Raw genomic sequence first — 27974 nt, 5'->3', positions numbered from 1 at the left:
CCTTCTTTCAGTACCTAGTTTTATACATTTCAACAAAAATACTTAGTCATATTCCCAGTTGTGCAGGTAGTATTTGTGTGAAAATATCAATTGACTTTGATATAATATTCAATGTACAATTCAAGCAAAGGGAAAAAAATAATTAAGAAATGATACCTAATTTCTTATAAATATAAAAAATATTCTTTATATACAAAATTATTCTGCTTTCTCAAGAAGGTAGCACCATTTCTGGACACATGGTTTGAGGTACAGCAAGATGGGAATGCAAAGAAAGGGCAGCTGCCCGTTTTCCTGCTTCGATACACTTAGATGGAGAAAGTCGCTGGAGAATACCAGTAATCATTCCAGCAGCAAAACTACAAGAAAAGAGCTTGTGTCATGTACTAAAAAAGGAAACCACAGCAAAGAATCTTTTCTAAAATAATATTTTAGTAGTTAAGTGTAGTCAAATGTAATTTTCCCAGCCTCATATCATCGCCCTATATCAACAGTAGGATATCTTATTGTTGTTTTTAGGCTTAGATGTTTTACTGTTTCTTTGAGGCGATATGTAAGAGCTGGTGATTCCTGGATTAATATTCAAAATTAGTTTAGAAATGAAACCAAGAACTAAGGCCTTATATATGTCATATGGTAGTAGTAGAAGACAGCTTAAAACGATACTTGCATTGTGCTCGTTTCTCTGATTTCGAACGTTAAAGTTGAAAGTATGATCATTGTTAGTCAGGAGGGTTTTAACAAGAGGTGCGACATCGATGGCAAAACATCGATGTTAAAAATTAAAACATCCATAGTTTTGATACATCGAACAAAAAACATCGATGTTTCCAAACATCGATCTTTTTATCAATGTATAACATACATTTTTGAATATACTACACTAATTTAAGCAATACAAAAGAATACGTACCCGACGAATATATTGAAAATACTGAACCTCAAATCAGGCATATAATTTAATAAGAATAATTTCGCAACATCTTGGTATTATAGTAAGACAAAATTGATAATAAAACATGCACCGATTCATACAAACTAGTTATAGTACTAAGGAAATATTTTCAAACTGAATGAAACTAAAAGTAAATTTACATCAAAAAGGAATCTAAGAAAAAATGTATCATAGCACTTACCGTCAGTTGAATGATGAGAAAAAGTTGTGCTAATTATTTTAAAAATACAAAATTAGTTCTAGCAATTATTTCTAAGAGCAAGAAATATGAGTTGTACTGTTAGTTAATAATTAAGCACAAATTGTAAGTAATAGAGGGACGACTTGTTGGGAGAAGTCGATTAGTAACCCCGACTATTGGTGTTGAGAGTTTGGAGAAAAAGAAGTTTGTTTACTTTGTCCCCCCAGAAGCACATTTCTCTTTTCGTAGACTTTCCCACCAGTCAGAGAAACGTCTCTTTCCGATGGCCTCAGAAGTTGCTATCACTATCAAATACTTTAAGCCAACTTTTACCAGCTCTAAATTTTTAAAGTTATAATTTTCACAGTAGTAACGTATTGGATTTTCCTTTATTTTAAGAACTGGAACTTTGAAATAGACAGCAAGTTCTGGCACTAGACTACCAGTGTCAGGTTCTTCCAATAGCTTTGACCCCTTCCTCACTCTCTAGTTAATCTACTATCTTGTAGTCTTCCCAAAAATCATCCTCTACAAAGAAAAATTGATGTTATAAAATGGGTGCAAAAAAATGATTTTTTTTTTTTTTTTGGCAACTCCATAAATAAACTTAATTACCTGGCGAGAAAATTGGAGCAAATTTTATGATAATTTTCAATTAAAAAGCAAAAACATCAACATCGAAACCAAAGCATCGATGATCCAAAAACATCGACATCGATGTCGCACCCCTAGGCTTTTAACCAAACGCTTTTCTCAGGAAATCTGTAATGATCAATAAAATTTAGTGTCATTCATATATTCTATTTACTTTTGTTACACTAGGACAGGGCTCTCCATCCTGCGGCCCACGAGTAGTTTTTTCCTGGCCCGCGGGAAGTTTACAAACTGAAAAAGGGGGGGGGGGGATTTGATAATGATTCCTTTTGAGCATTTTGAAAGAAAACTAAACCCACAAAATCCCAAAAATTATTGCTCAACATGGGCGTAGCCGAAGGGGGAAGAGAAGGGCAACTGTCCATAAGCGCCCATGTGGGGGGGGGGGCAAAACGGGGCTGGAGCCCCCCCCCCCCCCCCCCTTTGAAATGAGAACTTCCTTGCTTTTAGTACTTTTTCTTTGCGAAAATGTAAAAACATTTCTTTCCAGCCATTAATGAATAAGTTATTAAAAATGTCAAATTTTTATAATTCTAACCTGTACTGAAATTGGTTTCGAGGGGGAAAATCTCCTTCTAAACCGTGGAGAAAATATCTGAGCCCCCCCCCCTTAAAATTTTGTGTATGGGCGCCCATGCAACTGTCCCTCCGGAAGTCCTCCAACTTTCACTTTCCTCCTTAAAGTCATCAAAGACAGTTTGAAATTTACAGTATTGGGAGCGGGGAGCTATCTCCAATGAAACCATCTAAACCAGCGGTTCCCAATCTTTTCTGTAGTGCGGCCCATCAGTTTTGTAAAAACAAAACTTGAGACCCAGTAACTATACCAAAGAACTATACAAGTAAAACTTTTTGTGGGAAATATAACTTTATAATGGAACGAGACCAATGACGTTCTTTTAACAAATGATTTTAAGAGTTTGTTCAAGCAATAGTTTAACTAACGAGTATTCGCCATTAGAGGTTAATTTCAATTTCTTATGTTATTTTCTTCAAATGAATCTTATTCAGTAGACTTCATCTACAATTTTAAAGATGTTCTCTTCATTTTGAAACGTATTCTTGATTGTAAACAGCCATGGAGAGCTTTTGAGTGAAGGCACACACATCTCAGCAGTGAATTGTCCCGAAAAAATATCAGACCCCAGGATTTATCTTGGTTTTAAAGAATCCCGACCAATGTCTACGATCCAGTACTAAGCTGCGCACGGATTACTTGTGGGCCGCGGCTCATGGGTTGGGAACCGCTAATTTAAACTGAAATATTTGCTTCGCCGCCAAAAATTTACAATGTGGCCCTTGAATAAAAAAAAAGCTTGGAGACCCCTGTACTAGGCTATTTAAGGGGGGAGTTGCTTTAGGGGTATAATTAATAAATGTACGCAATTGAAAAAGATTGCGTATCTTTTAAATGAAGGAGAAAAATCTGATGTGTGCATAACATAAATTTACTCCTGTTAAATATTCGATGTATTTTTAATAACTCAAAAGAATAGATGCGTGGACTCATATATGCGTTTTCGAAGTAAAACTTCTCAAATTCATTTTTTTTTAACACTTATAAAGTATGTTAAATATAGAGTTTGGTACTTTTAAATTTAAAGAATTATGTCTCTGTTTTAAGTGTCTGGTATTTAAAATCTGAAGTCAGAAGGCTGTATTGTTTTGTCACAAATGATGTTCACATGTTCACAATAACTGCAATAAAAATAAATACTGCAGATAAAGCACGGAGTTTCTACAATTCTTCAAAAATTTTAATTTTCAAATGAAATTGAAAATAAATTTTAAAAAAATATATAGTAACAATTTTTTCAGCAAAAAAAGTAGAATGAAAAGCAAATTTAGAAACAGTTATGAACATTTTCGGAGGAGGTTGTAAACCTAAAAACCCACCCTGTACATCTTGTCTGTATTTGGTTTACACAGAACTCGCAACAATTGCCGTTCTTGGTTTTGGTGGGGGGGTCGTTTTCAGAGGTACAATTTTCCTGCGCAAATAAAAGTTTGAGGGGCTATTTTATTGAACGATAGTACCAAAAATGCAGTTTCAGGTCATGTGTGTTCGCTTAACGGTAAGTTGGGTTCAAGACCCACCCTCTGGATTCGTGCCTAACACTTGGTAAAAAGATTACTATAAAAAAACACAATTTGATTGAAATGTACATCACTTACCAGTCTCCTGCTCCTGACACGCTGATGATACCTTCAACATTCGGAGCTGGGTAATGAACAATACGAAATTCACCCTATCAGGAAAAAAATTGCTTTTGATTCTTGCAATGCAATCAAAAATCTAAACAATTTACAATTTTGGTCTCATTTTAATTAAAATATATTGTTCAATAGAAGTCAATCTGAGGGTATGCTCTATTTATAATCGCCCGAGTTGTTGGAATTAGCACTTGTGCTCTTGGGTTAAAAAAATATCTTCAAAAGGTAAGAATTAGTTTAAACAGCACATAATTATAATCTACAAAAAAATCATGTTCCATTTAACTAACTTATAAAGTCTGTTAAAAAAGTATCCCACCTTCGGAAGAAGAAAAAAAAAAAAAAAAAGGCAAATCTAGAGCATTGGAAATCTAATCTCCCTCAATTTCGCCTTCTTAAAACTCCACACACTACTTCCATTGGCGCTACCATTGTTGGTAACGCCAAAATGCAGTGTAGCTCAACTATCGTTGCAGCCACACATTGTCCTCTTTTGTGTGAAATTTTGTTCCTTTCAAAGGCCACTTGAATCTATAGAACAGCAAGAAGTCACAGAGGCCATACCAGGAAAATAAGAGGCCTATTAAAAAACAAGACTCTAGTTTTGCCAAAAAAGACTGAACCAAGTGCGAAAAATGTGCTTGCAAATTGTCATCGAAAGTCATCTCTATCCGTCCACTTGGTTTTTCCGTCATTTTTCATGAAATTTTGAAAATGACAACAGCACTACGCACTACCTCAGCCCAACTCCGATTCCCGGCAACTTACGTTATTGACAGATTGGAGGGGGTAGAAATCATAGGCGGAGTTAAGGGGCGGAGGCTAAGCCCCCCTTGGCAGATCACTAGCCCCCCCTCAAAGAAAAAAAATACAGACGAGTTGAGCAGCCTTTTTTCTACACATAGTTATTTTTGTTCTTCAAAATATAATACTCTCATAGCAATTATTTTTTTTTTTTTTTTTTTTTGCTCAACACTGAATATTTTGATAGGGTTTTCTTCTTATCTCTGCCCTCGTTATTTTTCCTCGTTTTCGTCAGCAGAACTACGAGCTCGTGTCCCGGGTGGTAACTTTTAAGGCTGCTCTTCAGTGGGGAAGAAAAACGATCTCGCTTGAAAATGGGCTTTTTCTTTAAACGAAAGCAATGTTCATCAGTGAAGTGATTGACACTTCAACAACCAATAGAACGAACGGTGACCGATGAAAGTGTGGATCATGTGACCTGTCACATTTTGCTGGGGGACAGACCGAACGCTCCCCCTGCTGTGCAAGTCAAGGGAGGTATAGCCTGTCGGCGAAATGAAACCGCAGCTTTTTACGGTGGACTCCAATTTCTTCCTCAGACCCAGGGGAATAGGGGGAGCTAAAAAAGCGCTTATTGTTAGCCGATACACTCCATCCATACCTCCCGCAGCGAAAGGGGTTTGAGAATACAAAACTGTTTTTCCTTTGAAAATGAAGTTGGCGATTTCTTGGCGTCTTAAGGGGTTGCCCACCCATAAACAGGTGAGTGAAAATTAAGAATAGGTAGCACGTGTGTCCACGATTTCAAAATGGCGGACGTAACATTTATTCAATCTACTAGAAAAAGAAAAACTCTGCGACATATAACGATTATTTGTACTGCATATTTAAACAAGACGTTCTGGTCCCGCATTAGAAAATTGACATAAAATTGCCGTGAAATTTTTCTGTCTTTTAATTTTAAAATGGCTTTCTAAATTAAAAGAATCCTCAAAACTTTTAATAATAATGAAGTAAAAGTACTGGTGAATAGCGAATGGTTAAGCTGATTTTATTTTTTCAACTTCTGAAATTTTTTTAAGAAATATATTTTTTTAAAAACTTAATAAAGGGGCCATTTCATAGTATTTTTTTCCGAATGTAAGGCTTCAACATGACACTTTTTTTTTTGCCATAACTGCTTGATGTACTGTTTGATGAGCACATTGTTTTATTTTAAGTTTGCGTGTTGGTAGGACTAACTCAAAAAAAAAAAAAAAAAGAAAAAAGAAAAAAAAAAACTATGTGCAAATCAAACTGTAAATTAAACTTGGTTATTCATTTAGCTTGGACACAATCTGTAAAATTCGGTACATATTGTTCTAGAACATAAAATCCACAAATCCAAATTGTCAGTTTCCATGTCCATTTTTTATAATTGCTGAAATCCATGATGATTTTCACAGACTTTCCAGTTGCACGGGTACTCTACAATTACATGTTTGTTCAATATTAAGGGATGACATTTCTAAATGTTTAAATCCGAGACAGGTTTATAGTTTGCAAGATTACTGGGTAAAAATTGTAGATGTTTATTGTTTTTGAATAGTTACATAATTCAGAAAGCTCATTTTGTCACTGTCATGCATTATTAAAACAAATTTTCAAATAGTTTTCACTGAAAATTATTAAGAGATATTCATCTTTAAAAACAGCTTAGAGTTTCAATTTAACATTTTTACAAGATTCAGCTAAATTTAACAGAAAATTTAGCTAAACAGTGTTTCAAAGATGCCTGGAAATCTTATTGCTAGATTTAAAGGAAAAAAAAAAAAATATCTTAATGCTTTAGTTGTGCTCATTTTTACAAGTGAGTCAGACAGGATAACTTTGCACCCTTTCATATTTTTTATATTATACATCATAAACAGCGGAAATCTTTTACCATAATCCTGCCGCAAGAACGCATACGATGACTTCCAGTTTTTTCCCCTAAACCAAATAATCAATAATAAATTTTTTCCCTCACAGTAGCCGTAAATTGGTTTGAAATGTCTCTAAATTAGTTAATGTATACCATTCTATAGTGAAGTGCTTAATAAAATGCTTTAAAGACAAGAATCGGATCGAAAACAAGGTAAGAAAAGGTCAACTGGCAAAGTTAACAAAGCGCGATCGGAGATTTACAGTTAAAAAAATTATGAAAAATACACATTTGAGTGCTAAAAAAATTTCTGCAGAATTGAATGAAACATTTTACGTTTAATTTACCCCTAAAATTGTTCGCCAAGTTCTCTGATTAGCTGGATTAAATGGGACCGCTTCCGGCAGAAATTTTCTTGTTCGTGCAAAAAACGGAAAGCTTACGCTTTCCGTCGTAAAATCAATGATGAATAAACTTAAAACGTTTTGGAACAACGTCTTACTTATATATGAAAATAAATTCAACATTTTGGGTTAAACTGTTGTATAATTGTAAAAAGAACAATAAATTAGGAACTTATAATCTTAAGAACTTAGTTAGACTAGTTAATCAGTACGGTAAAGGCGTTCTTGTGTGAAGGTGTATATCAGCATCAAGACTTGGAACTTTTTAATTTTTTGATGAAATAATGAATCATGCTGTTAATTTAAATATTTTAAAAAACGTTTTTAAACTATTAGCCCGAAATTTGGTAATCGGAAACAACTTTTTTTTTTTTTTTTTTTTTAAATCAAGATAACGATAAGCAGCACAAGTTTGTGTTTGGTGCCTCAAAAATTGACCTTAAGCTTAGAAATATCTCCTAAATCGCTAGATCTAAACTTAATGGAACATATTTGGGGATATCTGGTGGCTAGATTACGAAAATACACCATTGAAACGCAAAGCGAGCTAGAAACTGTAAGACTCGAAGTGCGGCTGAACACTTACTCAGAAATTGCACAAAAAAAAAAAAAGAAAGAAAGAAAAAACAATGAAATATATTCCCAGACGTTTAAAAACTGTTTTTGATACTGCATGATATTCTACTAATTAATAAATTAGTAAAAAGTTAGATTATTGACTAGTTTCTTGACATTTTTTCAAAGTGTACGAAGACTTTTGTGAGATCAAGTTTCTGACATTTTTTGATTATTGATTTCTTAAAAATCAAGTTTTATTACGTTATTAAAAAAAATCATGTAGTTTTGTTGAAAATAAATCATAGATCTTATAATTAAATACTCATTCTAAAATATTAATTTTAACGAATGGATAATGGCGTATTTCACTGAAAATCGTAAGTGTACGAACACTTTTGGGAGCCATTGTATATGTAGTTTGAAAAGCATTCAGTAACGGGTTTTAAAAAATGTTATATTTTTTTAAAGAATTGTATTTACTAAATCAGAAATTATTCTTGAAGTACATAAGGCTACTTTCTTGTGTACTAACGTTGATACTAATATTAGCTCTCTCTCTCTCTCTCTCGTTTTGTTCCAAAAATGCAATTTTAGACGACTTTTTTTATGGTCAAAGAAGGACTTTTCGCAAACTCCCTTCCCGAAATTTTTCGAAATTAAAGCCTTAAAAACGAAATTTAAGACGATCTTTAATGATGTTTTTTTAAGGGAGGGGAGGGGGGGGGGTGCTTATGTGACCTGAAAACCTTTATGCCTGTAATTAATTTTTTCTACAATGTATTAAAATGCTGATCTAGCTTCTGAGAATGAAAATAGAAAACTGTGAAAACTTGTAACCCCCATTCTATACTGTTCACATCATAGTTAGCTTTGTCAGCAACATAAGGCTGAAAACGTCATTAAAATTAATACACACAATGCTTAGTAATTCTACCACGGTGTGTTTTTTATATTAACCGAATCATAGTAAATTACTAATACATTTTTCATGATTTTTTATGTATTTAATGAGTATGTTGGTGTACGGAATGTTTTCCGCAACTGAATAAATGTTTTTGAAAAGTATTTTTATTCTCCAAAAATACAGCTTCCAAATTCTTATAAAGATAAATAAAAAAAAAAAAAACTATTTCTATTGTGAAAACTTTCTGAAGACATAGAAAGCCTTCTGTATTTTTGTTTTCTTGTCAATCTTAAATGTCGGTATTAGTAATCTAAAAATTTTGTATTTGAATGAAATTTTGCTTTTTAATTTCATCCACATTGATGTTTTTTTTTTCTGAAATGTAATTTTACACCCCTCCCCCCTCTTTTAAAAGTAAAATCTACTTAAGTTAAACCTTGAATGAACACAAACGATTAGTAACCATCGCAACGAAAATTTGACTTCTTAGTAAATATTAAAACGAGCTAGAGTTATTCTTGTCATCATGATAATCTGAAAAATCAGAGCAACATCAGCTTTGTTCAAGTAAGGATAATAAGCATTCGCAATTGCTCAAAAAAAAAAAAAAAAAAATCTTAATTTTTTCTGGAAGAATAAATATTGTCCTGAATTTTAGTTGTTTTCCAAAAATGATAGCGCTGTTGGAGAAATAATATTTAAGCAACGTACTTCAAAAAATATAAAACATGTTTTTTAATTGTAAAGACTATTTGTACAAACTTGATTCGCTCTGAAAAGTATGGAATAACACAATAAGTACATGATTTCTTGATTAAAACACTCAAAACCTGCAGTTAATCACAATATCGATATATTTAAGCTATTTCAAAAACAGCTAATTAAAAATAAGTATTTTAACTTTTTTTTTCATTGTTTCTGGCAATAAATAAAAACTTGAGGTAAAACGCAGGAATTATGACACAAAATGTAAGCTAGGAAATAGTCTTTAATAAAAATAACATCAACCACGATTCGCATTGCTGCGCTGGAAAATAAAAATTATGCTATTTTGTTTCTCACGTAATGTTTTAAAAACTGTATAATATCGTACATGTCTTAAAAGAAGGAGTAATATTGCGACCCCATAAGAAACGTTTCACGATTCTATTTGGGGTCAAATTATGCATCGTTTTCCTCCTTAGGAAGTTTTCTAAAGAGAAATACAGCAAAATCCTATTACAACGTATACTAATGCAACGAAATACTTGTTTCAACCAAATAAATTTCCAGTCCCGATTCTGAAATTCGATTGATTTTACTGTACATTATGAATTACATGTTCGATGTGCATTACCTTCTAAAGAAATTTGACGAGTCTGGTTCTTAAAGACACAAATAATTTTCAAAAACGTTTGTTGAGCTGCGGAAAGCACTTTATGTGTGTACATTTGTAGTAACATTGCATCACATGTAAAACGATGCAATGCACCAGATGCACCTAGTATCTGGAATATGATTTAATCTATATATAAAAATATTTTTCTACTGGAAGGGAAAAATGTCAACTTTTCGCATTCGAAAGCATTGTAACAATGTTCATTATATTGTTAGTAAACAATTTGACTCAGAAATATCCCTTTCAAATCTATTTCTTTTCAAACCACAAATTTGAAAAAAAAAGCAGATGTTGCTAATTTAACAGCTAATAGCACGCATCTACATGGATTCACTTTCAAAAGCACTTGATTCTTCAAGAAAGCCTAAGGGAAGGAGATAAATCTTTACTATGCAGAAGTGGCAACGTTTGTTCACTTTTTCCAGAGGGCGCTGTATGTGCACCGCTCCCGACAATCGTAGCAGATCAATGTAAATGATGCTAAGTTTCTCATTCTTTTAAAAGCAGCTACTAAAGCAAAAAAAAAAGAAAAAAACTACTGGAAATTGGTTGTAATAAGGGGCCAATATAGTGAACGATGTACGGCTTTCGTCCACAGGAAGTTGACGCAGTATTTTGATGGAAAAATTTATTTTATTTTTCATCACCAACTTGCCGAATTCGTCTGCTATTAATATTGCGCTGTGCAATGTTTTATTTTTTACGAGTTGGAATGTTTCTATTCCTAAAAATAATTGACGAAATGAGAATGTAGTAGAATTAATTACGTAAATACTTTTTTTAATTAGTTGTAAATTTCGTAACATGCTTCGAGAACTAATTAAAGCGAAACAATTTTTTGCTTTCACGACCTTTAACAGATAAAAATAAATGTTAATGTTGTATTCACTTAACTTCAAGCTGATATTGATTGTAATAATTTTATTCACGTGTTTACTCACTGCTTAAACAGAATTGTTATCATTATTATTTTTTTTATTATTATTGCAATTTTTTCTACAACCAAATCGAAAAAAAATCGGGAAACCTTTTTCATTTAAAAAATACACATGATTAATTTCAACAGAAAACCCCACAAACTATCTCAAAAAAGCGTTCTGAGGTATAATTTTTTGAATGAATAAGGTTTCTCGATTTTTTTTTCCATTTGGTTGTCGAAAAAAATGCAGTAATAAAAAAATAATGATAACAATTCTGTTTAAGCAGTGAGTAAACACGTGAATAAAATTATTGTAATCAATATCAGCTTGAAGGTAAGTGAATAGAACATTAACATTTATTTTTATCTGTTAAAGGTCGTGAAAGCAAAAAATTATTTCGCTTTAATTAGTTCTCGAAATATGTCACGAAATTCACAACTAATTAAAAAAAAGGGTTTACGTAATTAATTCTACAACATTCTCATTTCGTCAATTATTTACAGGAATAGAAACATTCCAACTCGTAAAAAATGAAACATCGCACAGCGCAATATTGATAGCAGACGAATTCGGCAAGTTGGTGATGAAAAATAAAATAAATTTTTCCATCAAAATACTGCGCTAACTTCCTGTGGACGAAAGCCGTACATCGTCCACTATATTGGCCCCTTATTACATCCAATTTCCAGTAGTTTTTTTCTTTTTTTGCTTTAATAGCTGCCTCTAAAAAAAAGGAGAAACTTAGCATCATTTACATTGATCTGCTGCGATTGTCGGGAGCGGTGCACATACAGCGCCCTCTGGCAGGCGCGGATCCACGGGAGGGGAACGGGGGGAACGTTCCCCCTCCAAAATCCCAAGTGTACCTAAAAATTTTCAAAAGAGAATACGTGAAAATAATTCCGTTTTTCAAAACTTGAACTTTAAGAAAGGCACTATAAAAAGTGAGAGGAGAATTTCAAAAGCGGATCTAAGAAGAGGAACTGCTGGAATGTACCCCCCCCCCCCCACACACACACACTTCGGGAGGGAAAAAAAAGCTGTTCAAAATCTGAGTACAGGAAAATATATAAGTTTTTTTAACGTGAACAAAGGCACCAGGAAAAGCAATTAGGCAACATCAGAAACGGATCCCCGGGGTGGGGGGGGGGGGGGACTGTGGGAACGTTCTCCTCCTTCCCCCAAAACCCCATATACACCTAAAAATTTTCACAACAGAGTGTAGGAAAACTCTTCTGTTTTATAGAACTTAAACTTGAGGAAAAGCTCTAGAAAATTCGATCGAATAATAGCAGAGGCAGATCCCTAGAGGGGAACTGGGGGAACGTTCCCCTTCCTCTAAAATCTCATGTGGACTTTTCACAACATAGTGCAGCGAAATTCTCCTGTTATTTAGAACTTGAGCTTGAAGAAAGGCGAAAAAAAAAAAAAAAAGCGAGGAAAGAATTGCAAAAGCGGATCTAAAGAGGAGAATTGGGGAATGTTCCCCTTCTGCCTGCGTAAAAAAAAAAAAAAAAAAAAAAAAAAAATAGTGATCCCAAAACTGTTCAGAAAACAGAGTACAGGGAAAATGTTCCATTTTTTAGAACTTTACAAAAGGCTGCAGGAAAAGCGATTACACAAGAGCAAAAGTGGATCCAAGGAGGGGAACTGGTACAATGTTCTCCTCTCCCCAAAAATCCCACGTGTTCCTAAAAATTTTTAGAACAGAATGCAAGAAAATTCTTCTGTTTTATAAAAATTGAACTTGAAGAAAGGATCAGGGAAAAGCGAGGGGAGAGTTCCAAAAGCGGGTTCAAAGAACGGAACTGAAGAACGTCCTTCTCCAAAACAAAATCCCAAGTGATTCTTTAACTGTTCAGAAAACATAGTACAGGAAAATTTTTCCGTTTTCACTTCCTTTTACAAACGAGCCTTTTACTCCAATTTAATGTCATTTCCTCATTATTGGCAATTTTAATGTGATTCAATTATTTACTCTCTAAATATCACAAAAAAAAAAACATCGCAAAATTTGTCGCCAAGTTGGGACAAAACGTGGTGACCAAAAGACTGGCGATATATCGCCAAGTGTCCGACAAATTATAACACCATTTGAGTTTACATCGAAATTACTAATGATCTCCCCCCAAAAGGGGCAAAAGACCCCCTTAAGTACATCTGAATGCAACCAAAATTGAAGGTGCACAACTAGGCCCTACTAGGAGTCTACGTACCAAATTTCAACTTTCTAGGGCATACCGTTTTTGAGTTATGCGAGATACATACACACATACACACATACGCACATATATACGTACATAAAGACGTCACGAGAAAATTCGTTGTAATTAACTCGGGGGTCGTCAAAATGGATATTTCGGGTGTCTGTAGGTTCCTAGGCATATATCCACCTGTGGTCGGGTCGAAAAAAAACTCAACATTCATTCGGGGGTGAGAAAAATAGAAATTAAGGCCGATTTTGGAGTAAAAGTTTTTTCGCGAATACAATACTTCCTTTTTTGTAAAAGGAAGTATTGCATTCGCGAAAAGAATTTCACTCAAAAATCGGCCTTAATTTCCATTTTGCTCACCCCTGAATGAATGCTGTTTTTTTTTTTTTTTTTCAACCCGACCACACTCGTATAAGTGCCTGAGAAAATATAGACCCTCGAAATATCCATTTTGACAATCCTCGAGTAAATTACAACGAATTTTCTCGTGACGTCGTATGTACGTATGTATGTCGCATAACTCAAGAATGGTATGTCCTAGAAAGTTGAAATTTGGTAGGTAGACTCCTAGTGGGGTCTAGTTGTGCACCTCCCCTTTCGGTTGCAGTCGGGTGTTCCTAAGGAGGGCTTTTTCCCCTTTTTGGGGAGCAATCGTTGTTAATTTCGATGCCAACTCAAGTGGTGTTATAATTTGGCGGACATTTGGCGATATATCGCCAGTCTTTTGGTCGTCAAGCTTTGTCGCCAACTTGGCGACAAATTTGGCGATTTTTTAAAGAAAAAATTTCTTTTTTTTAAATCTGGTTTTTCAATTTGGCCACTGTTGGTGATATTTAGAGAGTTAACTATTGAATCACATTAAAACTGCCAACAATGGGGAAATAACATTAAGTTGGTTAAAAGGAAGTCATGTGACGCACACATCAGCTCGTTTAGAACTTTACAAAAGGCTCTAGGAAAAGCGATGTGACAATAGCGAAAGTGGATCCACGGTAGGGATCTGGGGAAATGTTCCCCTTCCCCTAAAAATCGTAAGTGTGCCTAAAAATTTTTAGAACACAGTGCAGGAAAATTCTTCTGTTTTATAAAAAATGAATTTGAAGAAAGGCGCAGGGAAAAGCGAGGAGAGAATTGCAAAAGCGGACTCAAAGAGGGGAACTGGGGAATGTCCTTCTCCAAAGCAAAAAAAAAAAAAAAAAAAAAATCTTAAGTAAACCTAAAACTGTGTAGAAAACAGAGTAAGAAAAAACCATCTGTAGTTGACACTTAAAGGATTAATTTTTGGTGTTAGTTAACATAGCTTGGAGGGAACTCATCCTAGGGGAAACTTTTAATAAGTTATAACTGCAACAACTAGTCCCCTATTATAATGCAATTTGCTCTAGTTCTAAAAAATCGAAAATCCAGCACTGCAGGAATGTAAAAATAGTTATATTATAGAAATGTACAAAAATTAAATGCTTTCGTCACAGCTTATAAGCTATGCTAAATTATAAGACTACGAAAAGTTAACTACATAAAAATTCGAGTTCGGAGAGTAAATATTTTTCATCGTATTTATTTTTTTAAGACTCATCGATATGGTACAATACAGATTTTAAGTCGTAGTTCAATTTATCCACTTTAGCGCCAGTTTAAGTCTCCCAAATTTCTGTACTTGCTTTTTGTATCTGTTTTCCAGTAATCTTTCAAATTAAGGCTCTTTGAGCACAAACCTGTTTAAACTGTATTTTGCATTTATTTGGTGATGTGTTGATCATTATATTTAAAGCTTCTGCAATTCAGTGGCGCTATCAGACTTGGAGGTGGGGGGGGGGGGGGCACAGGGCCCGTGATCCCCCAGAAAGCCGAGTAGAATGTTTTTGTAAAACATTTCTTAAAATTAAAGAGAAAAATGGAACGTACTTTGGGAACAGTTCCCTTTTTTTGGTCGGTTTAAAAATAAAAAAGTCTTCATAATGCTATATGCTTCGGAAGTCCGCTTCCTCCGCCAATACCTTTAAAGCGCGTCTCAAATCTTGTTTTTAGGACTTCAGTTTTGAAAATTTTAAAGGGGAAAACTACCTAACACCAATTATTCTAATAACATCGAGAATCGTTTACGATTGATTTTTGGAGCGTCAATTGTGAAAAATTGCCAAACCCATGACATTACCAAATATGGTCTACAGTCATGTTTTTCAGATGTCAATAACGAAAAATTTCCGGACAGGGGTTCGAATGCTCCTGTTGAAAATTTGAACATTAAAAAATTACAATTTTGAAAAATTTAATGGGGAGAGCGTTTAAATTCTGTATCACCGAATATCGCTTAAAAACTTCGTTTTCTAGGATTTCAATTTCGAAATATTTTTTGGGGGAAGCCCCAGAACCGTACTGCTCGAAGCATTGTCAAAGTTAGTATGTAACTTCGTTTTTGGAAATTCAATTTCGAAAAATTTAGCGGATGGATTATCGATTTAAATCTATTTTACAAAAAATCGATCGGAGGCAGCCCCCCCAAAAATCCCATCTCTTACCCTACCGTCAACAAATATCGCCTATAATCGCGTTTTTAAAGCTTTAATTTCCGCAGACCGTCCCCGAACCTTTCTTTCTCGTAACATCACCAGAGACTGTCTAAAACTGCGTTCTTAAGACTAAAATTTCAACATTTTTTTCCCGGGGAGGGCCCCCGGACCCCCTATCAGATGTTGAAAATTTTAAAAGTGCCCCCTCTAAAACTTTTCTGGTTGAGCCACTGCTGCAAATATTATTTACTTTAAGCACTTAAAAATAGAAGAATGAACAAACTTTTAAAAATAATTATTTAAGATTTGTACTTTTAGAATTTTTAATGAATAAATTTTTTAATAAGAAGCATTAAGAAGTAGTAGATACGTTGTAAAACTCAATATTAATGGTTATTTTTTAATGAGTAATTTCATATCCCCCCCCAATCATACTTGCTGGAAAAGTTCCCCTCCCAAATCCATAGTCTGGATCCGTCCCTGCCCTCTGGAAATAGTGAACAAACGTTGCCACTTTTACATTAGAAATCCCGTAGGACATTTCTCTCCTTCTTCCTACTCCGTGGGCGGCCCTTAGGAAAAGAGGAAAGAAGAAAGGACGTCCAGCGAAGGTCATTGAGGGGAACTAATGAGAGGGTAATAAATCTTACACCCCATTAACGCTCACCCCTCAAAAAAGGGAGGTTACTATAGGGGGCGGGGAGAATGCAAAAAGTGAACATATTTTGAAATTTTTTTCAATAGTTAGAACCCGATATTTGCTTAAAAAATGATCGTATTGTTTCAAACAAGATCTCAAAAGAAAGCTGGAAATATTTTGCGTGTCAGGGAGTTCTTAAAATTTCGATAGCACGAGTTGCAGATGTTTTACAGAGCGAAATGTCCAACAGTACCTCGTTTTCGAAGAAATTCATTTTTTCTCGAATTTTAAAAAATCGGAGAATGGACTCATCAAAAAAGTAAAAACTAAAAGACACAGACATGGTCTTGGAAAATACTCAGAAAAAAAAATTGATCCGAAAACTTCACAGGAATTTGTAAAACAAGCTCCAACTTTCCCCGTAGGTTAACATTAGATCCGAATCTTTCAGACTCTCAGTGAAGAGCACCCTTAAGGGTGACAAATTGACATGATCTACCATTAGGAGACCTAAGAGGGTCTAAGGTAATTAAAAATTACCTTTTTAGGACAACAATTTTGAAAGTTTTAAGGAGGAAAACAGCTTTTCCGCCTCTTTTTCCCTAAATTGGGCCAAACGTAGCCAAAAACAACGATTTTTGGAATTAAATCTGAAACAATTCCCGGATGGTAAACCTCTCCTCCCACTCTTGTCTAACATCGCCAAGGAAAGCTTTTAAATATGTTTTTAGGATTTGTGCTTCAAAAACCCCTTTTCCTAACACCCCAAAAAAGATAGAATTGTATTTTTAGAACCTCAATTTTGAAAATTCCGGGGAGAGCTTCTGAAACCTCACGCTTCCCTTAACATTACTACTTGAAAGTGCATTTTTAGACCTTCAGGTTCGAAAAATATCCAAATCAGAGCACTCATTCGCTTCCACAGCACCTTAAGATATAGCATAAAATTGTGTTTTTAAAACTGCATAATCGAACGAGTTCTGAGAGCTGTCATGAACCCTCCGCCTGAGATTATACAGTCTAAAATGCGTTTTCAGGATTTCTATTTAAAAAATTTCAGGAGAAAGGGCCCCGAACAGATATTTTGAGTCTTCACGATTTCAATTTTGAACATTTTAAAAGAGCAAATTCCTATGCAGAGGCGTATTCGGACGTGAAGTCGTCCTGGGCCTTTGAAACTGGCCACCCTCTTGGGACGTTGAATTAGATTTGGGAGAGAAAAAAAAAATCAAGTTGATTTTTTTTTTAATTTAATACATAAATAAGATTTGTTTTTTAAATTTAAATCAGCTTTTTTTTTATTTGAATAAATTTTTTTAATGAACTCTGGTCAAATCAAATTTGAAATACACTAATAATAAACTTTGAATTAATAAAATTATAATTGCTAATTCTAAGTAATAATAATTATCGTTTTCAAGCTCTTTCTTCAGTGGCGGATTGGTTGAAAAAATCGGCACTGGCATTAGGAGATGTAGCGGTCCCATAGCTCTTATAGATATTAAATTTTACCAAACGATTGGGATATCACTTCAATATGAGAAAATCATGCTTAACAAGTAAATATGTTTTATTTAAACAAAGTTTAACAGATAGGAACACTTCTGCGCTTCAATGGTGAACAAATTGATACAATATTAGCTAAACCTTATTTTGGGGGGAAATTGTGATTGTAATTGTATTTTACCCTCTGCGCGAGTTCAATTCCGAGCCGGGCCCCTATTCCCCAACTAAGCTGACATGACCTCACGTCGGCCTTTGTTGTAAGTTGCATTTTATAGCAATTGTGAATTGTCACTTATAAATAAAAGCGTCAGAGAGACCAAAAGTTTTTTTTTTTTTTTTTTTTTTTTAACGTTCGCTAAGGTTTTCCTGTTTTTTTTTTTTTTTTTAAATTTATTCATTGATTTTTTATTTTACCACTAAAAATATATTGGCAGTCCCAAGGCCCGACTAGCTAAAAGTGAAGCCCTAGGCCCACATTAGTTTGGAGACCCCCTGAAGACTATGCAGGGTTTGATTTACATTTTTAAAGCACGAATGCACTTTTGGAGGCCTCTTTGTCTAATCACACAACTATGCATAAATTACTTATGAGCATTTATCAATCCCCTTTGGGCCCTCTCATAATCATGACCAGTAAATTCGTTACTGGCAGAATGATTAAAAATTCCCCGTTAAAGAAGTTTTCTTCCAATTAATAAGTCATAACTTTTTATTTTTTTTAAAAAATACATGTATTTTTCATATCGTTGCAATGCTATGCAAAAATGTGGGGACCCTTAGGAACATGGGGCTCCAGTCTAGGCCTAGTCAGCCTGTGTGGTAATCAGGCCCTGGGCAGCTCCGTTTCACAAATTCCCTCTCCCCCCCTATTGGTGACGGCTCTGCCTCCCTCCACCCGCAAGCTTTACCCCATGCATAAAGAGGAGGTGAGGCTGTGTTTTGCGAATTTGCGTTATTATAAACACATGCGCGCAGAATTTACATTTTGCTGTTAGTAAACAGGCCCGAAAGACTTTGCTGTTAGTTGATCGACCCAAAGCATGAACGGCCAACCGTGCTAATGTCCGGTTGCCTGCCGGCTGTATCCGTCACTCTCTTCATTATGCTTCGGGTACATTTTTTAATTAATGACACTTTAATAAAATTAATTAATTTATTTATTTTTATTCCCTAACACTATTCATAAGATTGTGAAACTTTAACAAGAACTGAAGTTTCTGAAATTTTAGATATTGCTAAATCTAATGTAATAATAATGCAATGCTATACAGTTAGCAAATTACTATTCAAAATTGATTTGAAATGCGAAACAAGAAATTATATGTGCAGTTAGTATGTAAATAAAAAGTTGGTTGGCTGTTAGCAACCAACCAATTGGTAAAAATTGGTTGTTAGCAAATCTCATATTTCACACTGTTAAAAACTTATTCTTACATTATAATAAATCAATATTTTCTAACAAATTAAGAACTTTTTTTTTTCTTTCTTTCTTTTTTTTTTTTGCAATTTAAAGCAGTTTTTGAAATGAGTAAGTAATGTCAGCATATTGGTTTCAAAAATAACTTTAAAAATTTCGAAAACATATTTAAAGATTTAATTTAAAAAAAAAGCTTATCAACAATTTGCAGTTCAACATTAAGTATAAACTAAATGAAAATAATTATACTAAAATATGTCCTAATCCAACAGATTGCACTTAGTGATGCGACATCGATTTCGATGTTTTTGAAACATCGATGTGTCTGTTAAAGCATCGATGTTTTTACCGTCGATGTTAGATGGTCGACGTTTTTTCGATGTTGATGTTTTACATTTAAACCTTAAATATCTTCAAAAATGTGAATATGATTACAATTATGATAAAAACATCATTATTAATTAGTTGTTGCGACATCTATCACGTTAGAAGGAGTTTTCTCTTTGTTTTCTATAGAAGTAAAATTATATCGCACGTTATTAACTTAAAAATAGTTTACAAATTTCTCCCATTGATATGTAATAATTATTAAGTGTTTGTATTATTCAGGTGGAAATTTAAAAGACGGTAAGTAATTATTCCATTCAATTTCCATTGATGTTTCAGTACTTTAAATGTATTTATCCTTTTGCATTACTTTATTTGGATTGTTAATAATTAATTATCATTATTTTTATAAGCTTATCCTTGACAGTTCAAAAATCATTCCAATTGATAACTGTGGATTTAGTTCTAGCATCAAAACATTTTATTTTATGTGACGAAATAGCATGACCGCTCCTATGGACTTATGACTTTAAAAAAAAAAATAAATAAAAATAAGATTTTAGTTTTACTTATTCAAATATGGGAAAAAGTGACGCTCCTCTATCATGCCGCCCTGGGCTGTAACCCAGTAAGCCCATACGTAAATACGGCGCTGGCCCTATGCCTCTCCCTTCCCCACCAACCTCTCCATTTACATTACACCTTCAAAGATATAATAAAACTGCGTTTCAAAACTTCCATGAAGACAATTGTCTGCGAAATGAGTTGGTTTTCTATTTCTTCCCCCCAACAAATTCCTCACAGAGTTTGAAACTTCGTTTTCAATAATATCATTGGGAGAGCCTTCAAACCTTTTCTTCCCAAAGATATAGCTTTTTTTTTTTTCTTTTCTTTAATACAGATTTGAAGTTGTGTTTTTTGGCTTCTTTAGCAGCAAATTTCCGGGAGGTCTCCCTCTCAAGTCACCAAAGATATCTTAAACAATAATTCGGTTTTGAAAAAAAAAAAAAAAAAAAATGGGACATGCCATCTCTCCTTCCCGTAACATTGTCTAAAACTACGATTTTCGACATCAATTTTGAAAATTGCCTGAATCCTCTCTCTTCCTGACCTTAATCGAACTTAAATTGCCTAAAACTGCGTTTTTAAGACTTCAATTTCGAATTATTTCTGGGGAACGTCCATCGATTTCTCTTCTCCTCCCTCTAATATCACTGAAGAAAGTCTAAAACTGCGTTTAAATTTTAACTTTTGGTATCTATCCTTCTTTCAAAGCAATAAATTGCGCAAAAAAATTCTGTATTCGTAATTCCAATAAACTGTATGAGGCGCTACAGTCTTAGGCCAATGGCTGCTGAAAGAGGTAAAACAAAGACTCACACACGTACACCTACTCAATCAGACATCTTCCTTCACCGCGCCTAATTTTACCTCTTTGACTGATGTCTTAAATCACCACAAGGTGGCGTATTCATGCTTTTGAATGCGAATTAAGTTTATCTTACGTTTAATAAACTTACTCAATTTCTTTTCATTTCTTTCTTTATATTTTTTAAAGAATTTTGGATATAAAACTTGAAGGAAGATGGACAAAGGCGTCAGTTTCATTTCTTAAAACGCTATGTCCTAACTCGGAAAAGTCAAAGATATGACACTGCATGTTACCACTATGAAACGGTTTTAATATTCCTACCGAACTTGCCACATACACACTCACATGTTTGTGTGCTCTTTTCATCTATTAATTTGGCGCTATTTTTAAACTAGTGTCCCCGACTAGTGGCCCGACATTTTATCAGAGTTCTTCGAGGGAGGGGGGGGGGAATAGTACATTCTCAGTAGATATTAAGGAGAACGACAACAAAATACACACACAAATGTATATTAACATTATGTTTCCTTAATTCTTCGGGGGAGGGGGGGTAATTAACTGCCCTTGATCCCCCAAGTGACGACTCTGGGCCCCGGCTTAGCCCCCCTAGACGTAAAATTCTGACTCCGCTCATGGAAGAAATACACCTATAGTATACCCAAAGGTTCAAGTTCAGCTCATGCAAGCTTGCTTCATTCTTTTCATCAGAGTTTTGCAGAAAAAAAAGGGTAGGATTCTTTTCCAATAGACCTCGTACATAGCATCGTGCAAATCAATATGATGTATTTTTTTATCGCCCTGTGTGTCAAAGTTCTAGTCATATCCTAGTCGGAGTGGAAAACCTCATACCAAAAATTAGAACTCACATTGGCATTGTTAGCTATTTTGATCTTTCATCCTCCTACGTCAAGATTGCACCCACAAGTTACTGTTTGTTTACAGACCATTTGATACAGATGCGTTTCCAAAATATGCTCCCTTTAGTGTAAATTTTGAAGGAAAATTAGTAGCTATTTTCTTTCCTCAAGTGCTATTTTCCTCAAGTGCTTTAGTAGCTATTTTCTTTTCCTCCCCCTTCTCATGTAACAGCTCAAAGCAGAAGACAGAAATTACATAGAACTTGTTGTCATTCATCATCGATCTGTTTTTCGAATTTTCTCTCTACCTCCTCTTTTTATCATCCATGGTTCCTTTTTTATTATTCTTTTCTTTTGGAGTACAATTTCAAGTACGGTGCTGCTAATCTTAATAAGTGACAAGCTTTGCATCCTGTTGCACAAGATTCAGTATTATTGTATCAGACGACCTACAACTATACTTATCTATTTGCTAGGTGGGGTCACAACTGAAATCAATTGTTGTTTATATATATAGTTAGGTATCGTAGTCTATTGAGCAACAAGATAACTAGAGCTGTCTATCATCTACTACATTTGTACCAAAGATTCTACTACTTTTTTTTTCTGTATGTGTTTTTTAACGTGATATTTAGTCACATGGATTACTCTTTTGCTCCGTCCGTTGTATCATTTTTTTCCCTCACCAGTCGCGTTCTTTCAAACATATTCTGCCTTCTGTAAAGTTGAATGGTATATTCACCCTTTTGCGACAGTGACAAAAAGTTCCTCGTAGACGCACGTTAATGATTCTACATGATTTAATTAACACACATTCATATAACCAATCACTTATTCAACGATATTTTTATTCCACCATTAAAGTTTGTTTTCATTCAGAGTATTGTGGTTTGGACATCATTTGGAACATATTACGTCTGACCCATTTTACTTCAATCGGATTAGGGTGTGCACATCTACCATATAAGTTTTTGATAATGCATGCAATTAATTATATATATTATTATAAAAATACATTTTAAACTTGACAGCGCACTCTTTAAAGTTTATTAAAAATTTATCGGCTTTGAACTTTTCAATCTCTTTTTTTGCAGTAAGTTACTGCCCTAAGCCAGGGCTAAGGCAGAAATACATAAAATACAAACACTCGACTGGTGTGCTAATTCTACATTAGCTACCAGTTTGTTTGGCTCTCTTGGCTCCCTTAAGAAGTTTTTCCGCCTCCAGCTCAGTTACTTCCTATTCCGGATTGATGAGTGCTAAATAGCACGAAACTGCAGTCCTCGAATAGAATAACTGAGCTGGCTATGTATTTTATTTATACTATGGAGTTTGAACCATTAACCTTTAGTTTGATATACTGAATCTTATAAATTCTATACTCCCTCATAAAAAGAGTTCCCTTATAAAAATTCAGTACAGAATACTTGAAAATATTCTTTGAGATACGAAATGTTAGGACATTTGCAACCGTTGTCTCAGTTCATTATCGGAAAACAAGCTTTTGTGTTCGATTGAATTTACTGGCTTGGTAATATGAAACCAAATTTATTTTAATTGCTTTGAATGATTGGGGAGTTTTCACCCTTGATTAATTAGTAAAGGCCCGAGTATTAAAAGGGGGAATACTGAGATTTTTGAGCCTGGAAATATTTAGTTCTTTTACCTTTGAAATTTCGGAACCTCGAACGGGAAACAGACAATCTACAGTTAAAGTCGTTACCAGCACCACTCCATGGCAGCCTAACGTGACAAGCAGCGTGTGGAAGTTACCTGTCAAGAGTGGTTTACCTAAGTAACCAGCGTATGTCAATAAATCTTCCAGTGCACTTCCTGAAAAAAAAAAAAAAAAAAAAAGTTTGAAAAAAATTATATGACAGAATATATACAGGAAATTTAAATTCTGTATAGGCTGTAAAAAGTGTAACAACAAAAGTTTTCCCAGTTGGCATCAATAAAACAGCTCTTATTCTTTTGTGAGCCATAATCCATCTAGGATAGTTCCGACTAACCTCTGAAGAAACCAGAGTAAGGTTAACCAAAAGTGTCCTTTCTTTAAGAGTTCGCAAAAAAAAAAAAAAAAAAAGCATTTACTGTAGATGAAATTTGTAAACTCATTAGTGTCTTAAAGGAAGAGTTCCGCACAAAATACAAAACTTTGATGATAAATTTTTTAACAAATATGCTCGGAGAAAAGGAAATATTTAATTAACATCCTATTTCAAATCACCTTTTGTTTTACCCTGGAATATTTTTATATTTTTCCACGTGGCTAATAGGAAAAAAAAATTAACATTAATCTCAAGATTCTGAAAATTCGAAACATCCCCAAGATGGAAGGAAAGTCATTACATCTCAAAGCAGCTTTTAAGTAGTATAACTGTTTTCTGGGTGTACGAGGGTAAGTGACAAATTACTTGCACTTTTCGTTCTACAACTTTATTAACTTAAAATAGGTGTACAACAGATATATTATTTTTCGATATAATTTCCACCTTTAGCACTGGATCATTTGCACTTGATCCAGCGGCCCACAAAATTCCGCATTCTTTCCTGGTAGAAGGTTTTCGGTTGGTCATGAAGCCACTTTTGCACCGTCTTTCCTCCATGTCTGATTCAAATCGACGATCTTTCGAACCTTCCTTGAACAGTCCAAAGAGATAAAAGTCTGAGGGAGCAAGATCTGGGGTGTAGGAAGGGTGTTCCAAGTTTCAAAGCTCGACCTGTTGAGTGTTTCTATGGTGTGACGGGCCGTGTGCGGCCGGGTGTTGTCTTGCAAAAACAAAACTTTCTTTGAGAGTGTTGTCGTCTGTTTCGAACCGCTGGCTTCAGGTTGTTGGGAAACAATGACCACTCCTTGTTTCTCCACTTTGGTGCAATCTGATAACGGAGCTGACATGCTTATGCTGTTGTGGCTAGATGACAACTGACGCGATCGTGATTAAATTTCGCACACGTGACCACACACAACAACTCAACGCATGCGCATGTGACCATTTCCTATCTTAGTTTAATGAAGGTGTAGAACGAAAAGTGTCGGTACTTCTTGACTTATCCTCGTATTTACACATCATGGGTGGGAAAGAAAACCTAAATTATTTTCATAGAGTGGATGAATAGCAGAACTCAAAATATTTTCTTACAGTCAAACAATCGAGTTTTTATGAACTCCGCTAATTTATACCAAGAAAGGTTTTTTTTTTTTTTTTTTTGAATGTATAACTTTTAATAAAAGTATTAAGTATTAAAGAATGTGAATTGCGAGAAGGAAGAACTGAAGAATACTAGAAAAACAATTACCTGAAGTAGGAGGTGGATGCTGTCCTAAAATGGCGGAATACATTACTTTCAACTCATTGAGATTCGGTGAGGCATACGATAATGATGAACACCATTTTGAACCACGTTGGAACATTCGATCTGCGTTACTAACATCTGTTGGTTCCAACCACACTACGAGAGAGAAAAAATAAATAAATAAACCTTCTATGCATCGTAAAGTAAGTTTTTTGCTAATGATGTATCAAAAGTTTCACATCATTCTGATGAGAGTGATATAGGTAATGTGGCCAGAATTTTCAAATTAAAAACCAGGACTTACTGACCGGAGAAAGCTATGTCTCCCCCCCCCCCCCCCCCCAAAGCTCAATATGTACCAAATTAGGCGTGTTTACAGATCTGATCTCACATGAAAAATGATTTTGAATTTAGCCTACCCCTCCTGCCTTGCTATATACAAATTGTATAAAAGCATATAGCAATTGGGTCGTTTCTGAAATTTTATAAGTATTTTTTCTGATAGAGCATGCTTAAAAACATGGAATTTCACCGTTTTTTAAATAATTTGACACAGTTTATTATTTAAAAAAATTTATTTAAATCGGTGCGTTGACTCAATTTTATTTTTACCCTTCTGCGCATGACATCACTAATGATGAACTGCCATTCACTCTTGCCATTAGCGCAGAGCGCAATATTTAATTCACTTTTTTACTGATACGTAGCAGCAACGATATGGTTGATAGCAATCGTAGAGTGCAATATTTAATTCGCTTCTGAATTATCATAACCTGGAAACGCGGTAGAAAGCAAGCGTAAACACTCGGGGCACCAGTGGAATGTGTCAAAGTTCATCATTTGTGACGTCATAAAGACCATGCCTTGTTTGAAAATTGGACATTTTAAAAAATTAATTTAAAAAAACCTGTTGGGAAACGGAAAGTATATTCTGGGTCCATGATATTTATTAATTTATTTATTTGTTCATTCTATCAACTGTAGTGACTAAAAGTAGTACTTTTGACTGAAGGAAACAGTAAAAGTCAGTACAAGTCAGTATTCTTAATCTTGTCAGTATGTGTCAGTTTTTCAAAATTTAGTCAGTAAAATCAGCATTTTTTAATAATTTGCCCAAGAATTTATTTTAAGAAAAGTATCGGCAGTGGTAGTTTTCCTGTTTTTTCTTATAAACTTTATAAAATACTAAAAACATGAGACATTACCAATACTGCAACCAAATATTTCCAACCGGGTAAAGTTTGCATTATTTTTTAAGAATAATTTGCTGTTAACTTTTATTCAGTCTACTTTCCACAAATACTTTTAAGAAAGAACAAATATATGCTTAGTCTGTTGTAAAACAAAATTCTTAAAAAGAAATAATTGTCAAATAAATAACCAAGTTAATGAATACTGCAAAATAAAAATTTTGAAAGTAAACTATTGAGTATTGAGGTGGGGAAATGTGTGTCTGATTGTCTGTCTGCTCTCCTCCCCCCCCCCTTGAAAAAAGCTTTCTTGTTCAAAAAATGTTAGAGAGGGTGCATGATTCCCCTTTTTCCCCAATTGTTCAAAAATAAAACATAAGTAGGGGAATGTGGGGCAAAGTGAAATGGCTAAGATGACTGATCGTTTTCAAAATGAATAAATTGGAAATTGGTTTTGAAAATTACATTACAAAAAGTAAGAACATTGTACTTAGTAATAAAACTTTCACTAAAACATTTTTTTTAGTAATAATTTTGAGCCTTCAAAAATTAATGGAAAAATTTCACTTTTTTTTCATGGGGCAAAGTGAAAAATGAAATATTTCTATGATGAAATATTTTCTATTTGACTGTAAAAAGTATTTTAAATCAATTGAATCAGTAAATAAACTTTTGAATGAATAAATGAAAAGAAAATGGAACAATAAATAAATAATTAAATAAATAAATTAATTAACATATGAAGAAATCTAAATGAGTGAATAAATGAGTGAAAAAATAAGTGAATTACTAAAGGAAAGAATGTAAATAAATCAATTAATACATGAATACATAAGTGTTTTAGTAAATGATTGAGTGAGTAAACGAAATGAGCTATTTCACTTTGCCCCATCCACTTTGCCCCGCATATAATCGACTACTTGAGCAAAATATTTAAAACACAAATAAGCTTAATATTAACCTAAAAAATAAATCACTGCATATTAGAAAGTATCAATTAATACTTTAAATGTTAATAACAAGAACGTTATTATTTTACATTATAAACAAGAAGTTCCGTCTAGAACTAGACGAGCCTACTTTCCCGTATACCCATACTACTTTCTAGTACCTGATCAATATTCTCAAAAATAGCTAAAATCGCAAATTTTTTCAAATATATTTTTTTTAATATTTCAAGCTGATTTCTAGGAATAAAATGTTCCTTACTTTTCTTCAAAAAAACGAACAAATAAAATAGCAGCACCTTTTAAACAAAGCAGCTAATACACTTCTTTCCATTAAAAAAAATTTTTTACAGCTTTCAAAACGAAAAAATAATAATAATAAGTTCATTAAAATAAATACATCATATAAAAAAAAATCGTTTCTTTTTCCCCTGTTGCCAAAAATAATTTTTTAAACGAATTAATGCACTTACCAAAAAAAAATAAAATGTCAACTTAAAGAAATAATTTTCATTGTCAAAAAAAAAAAATCGTCTGCGCATATTTTTCGAGTTTATTCACCGAAAACTAAATACCTAAATTAAAACTTTAGCGTGAAAATAAAAACAAATCATATCAACAATAATTATTTCACAGTTAAAACCACAGCAGCGGAGTCGGAGTCGGAGTCAATCTCATTTTGGGATAAAAGAGTCGGAGTCGAATATCCAAGAATCGGAGTCAGTCATTTGTCCTCCGTGTATAAATGTTTGCCAAAGCTACGAAGTCAGAGTCGAAGTCGGGGAGTCGGAGTCCGATTGATTGTCGGGAACAGGAGTCAGAGTCGGTGTCAGGTGCCCCTAAATTCTCGGAGTCGGAGTCGGGAGTAGGTCGTCAAGAGCTA

At 34.1% G+C, this 27974-nt stretch overlaps 1 protein-coding gene across 1 annotated transcript; it reads right to left on the bottom strand.

The window, feature by feature from the left end:
• LOC129232114 (uncharacterized) lies at positions 1–25110 on the bottom strand (the record flags this gene model as incomplete). Its single annotated transcript, XM_054866353.1, has 4 exons — positions 1–359; positions 3966–4039; positions 23324–23490; positions 24958–25110. Coding segments are annotated over 4 exons (542 nt in total), but the record flags the coding sequence as incomplete, so codon positions are not given.
• Positions 25111–27974: the final 2864 nt, after the last annotated feature.

Source organism: Uloborus diversus, unplaced genomic scaffold (assembly GCF_026930045.1).
Source record: "Uloborus diversus isolate 005 unplaced genomic scaffold, Udiv.v.3.1 scaffold_1094, whole genome shotgun sequence".
Classification (NCBI taxonomy): domain Eukaryota; kingdom Metazoa; phylum Arthropoda; class Arachnida; order Araneae; family Uloboridae; genus Uloborus; species Uloborus diversus.
This window is presented reverse-complemented; position numbering and strand designations above follow the sequence as displayed.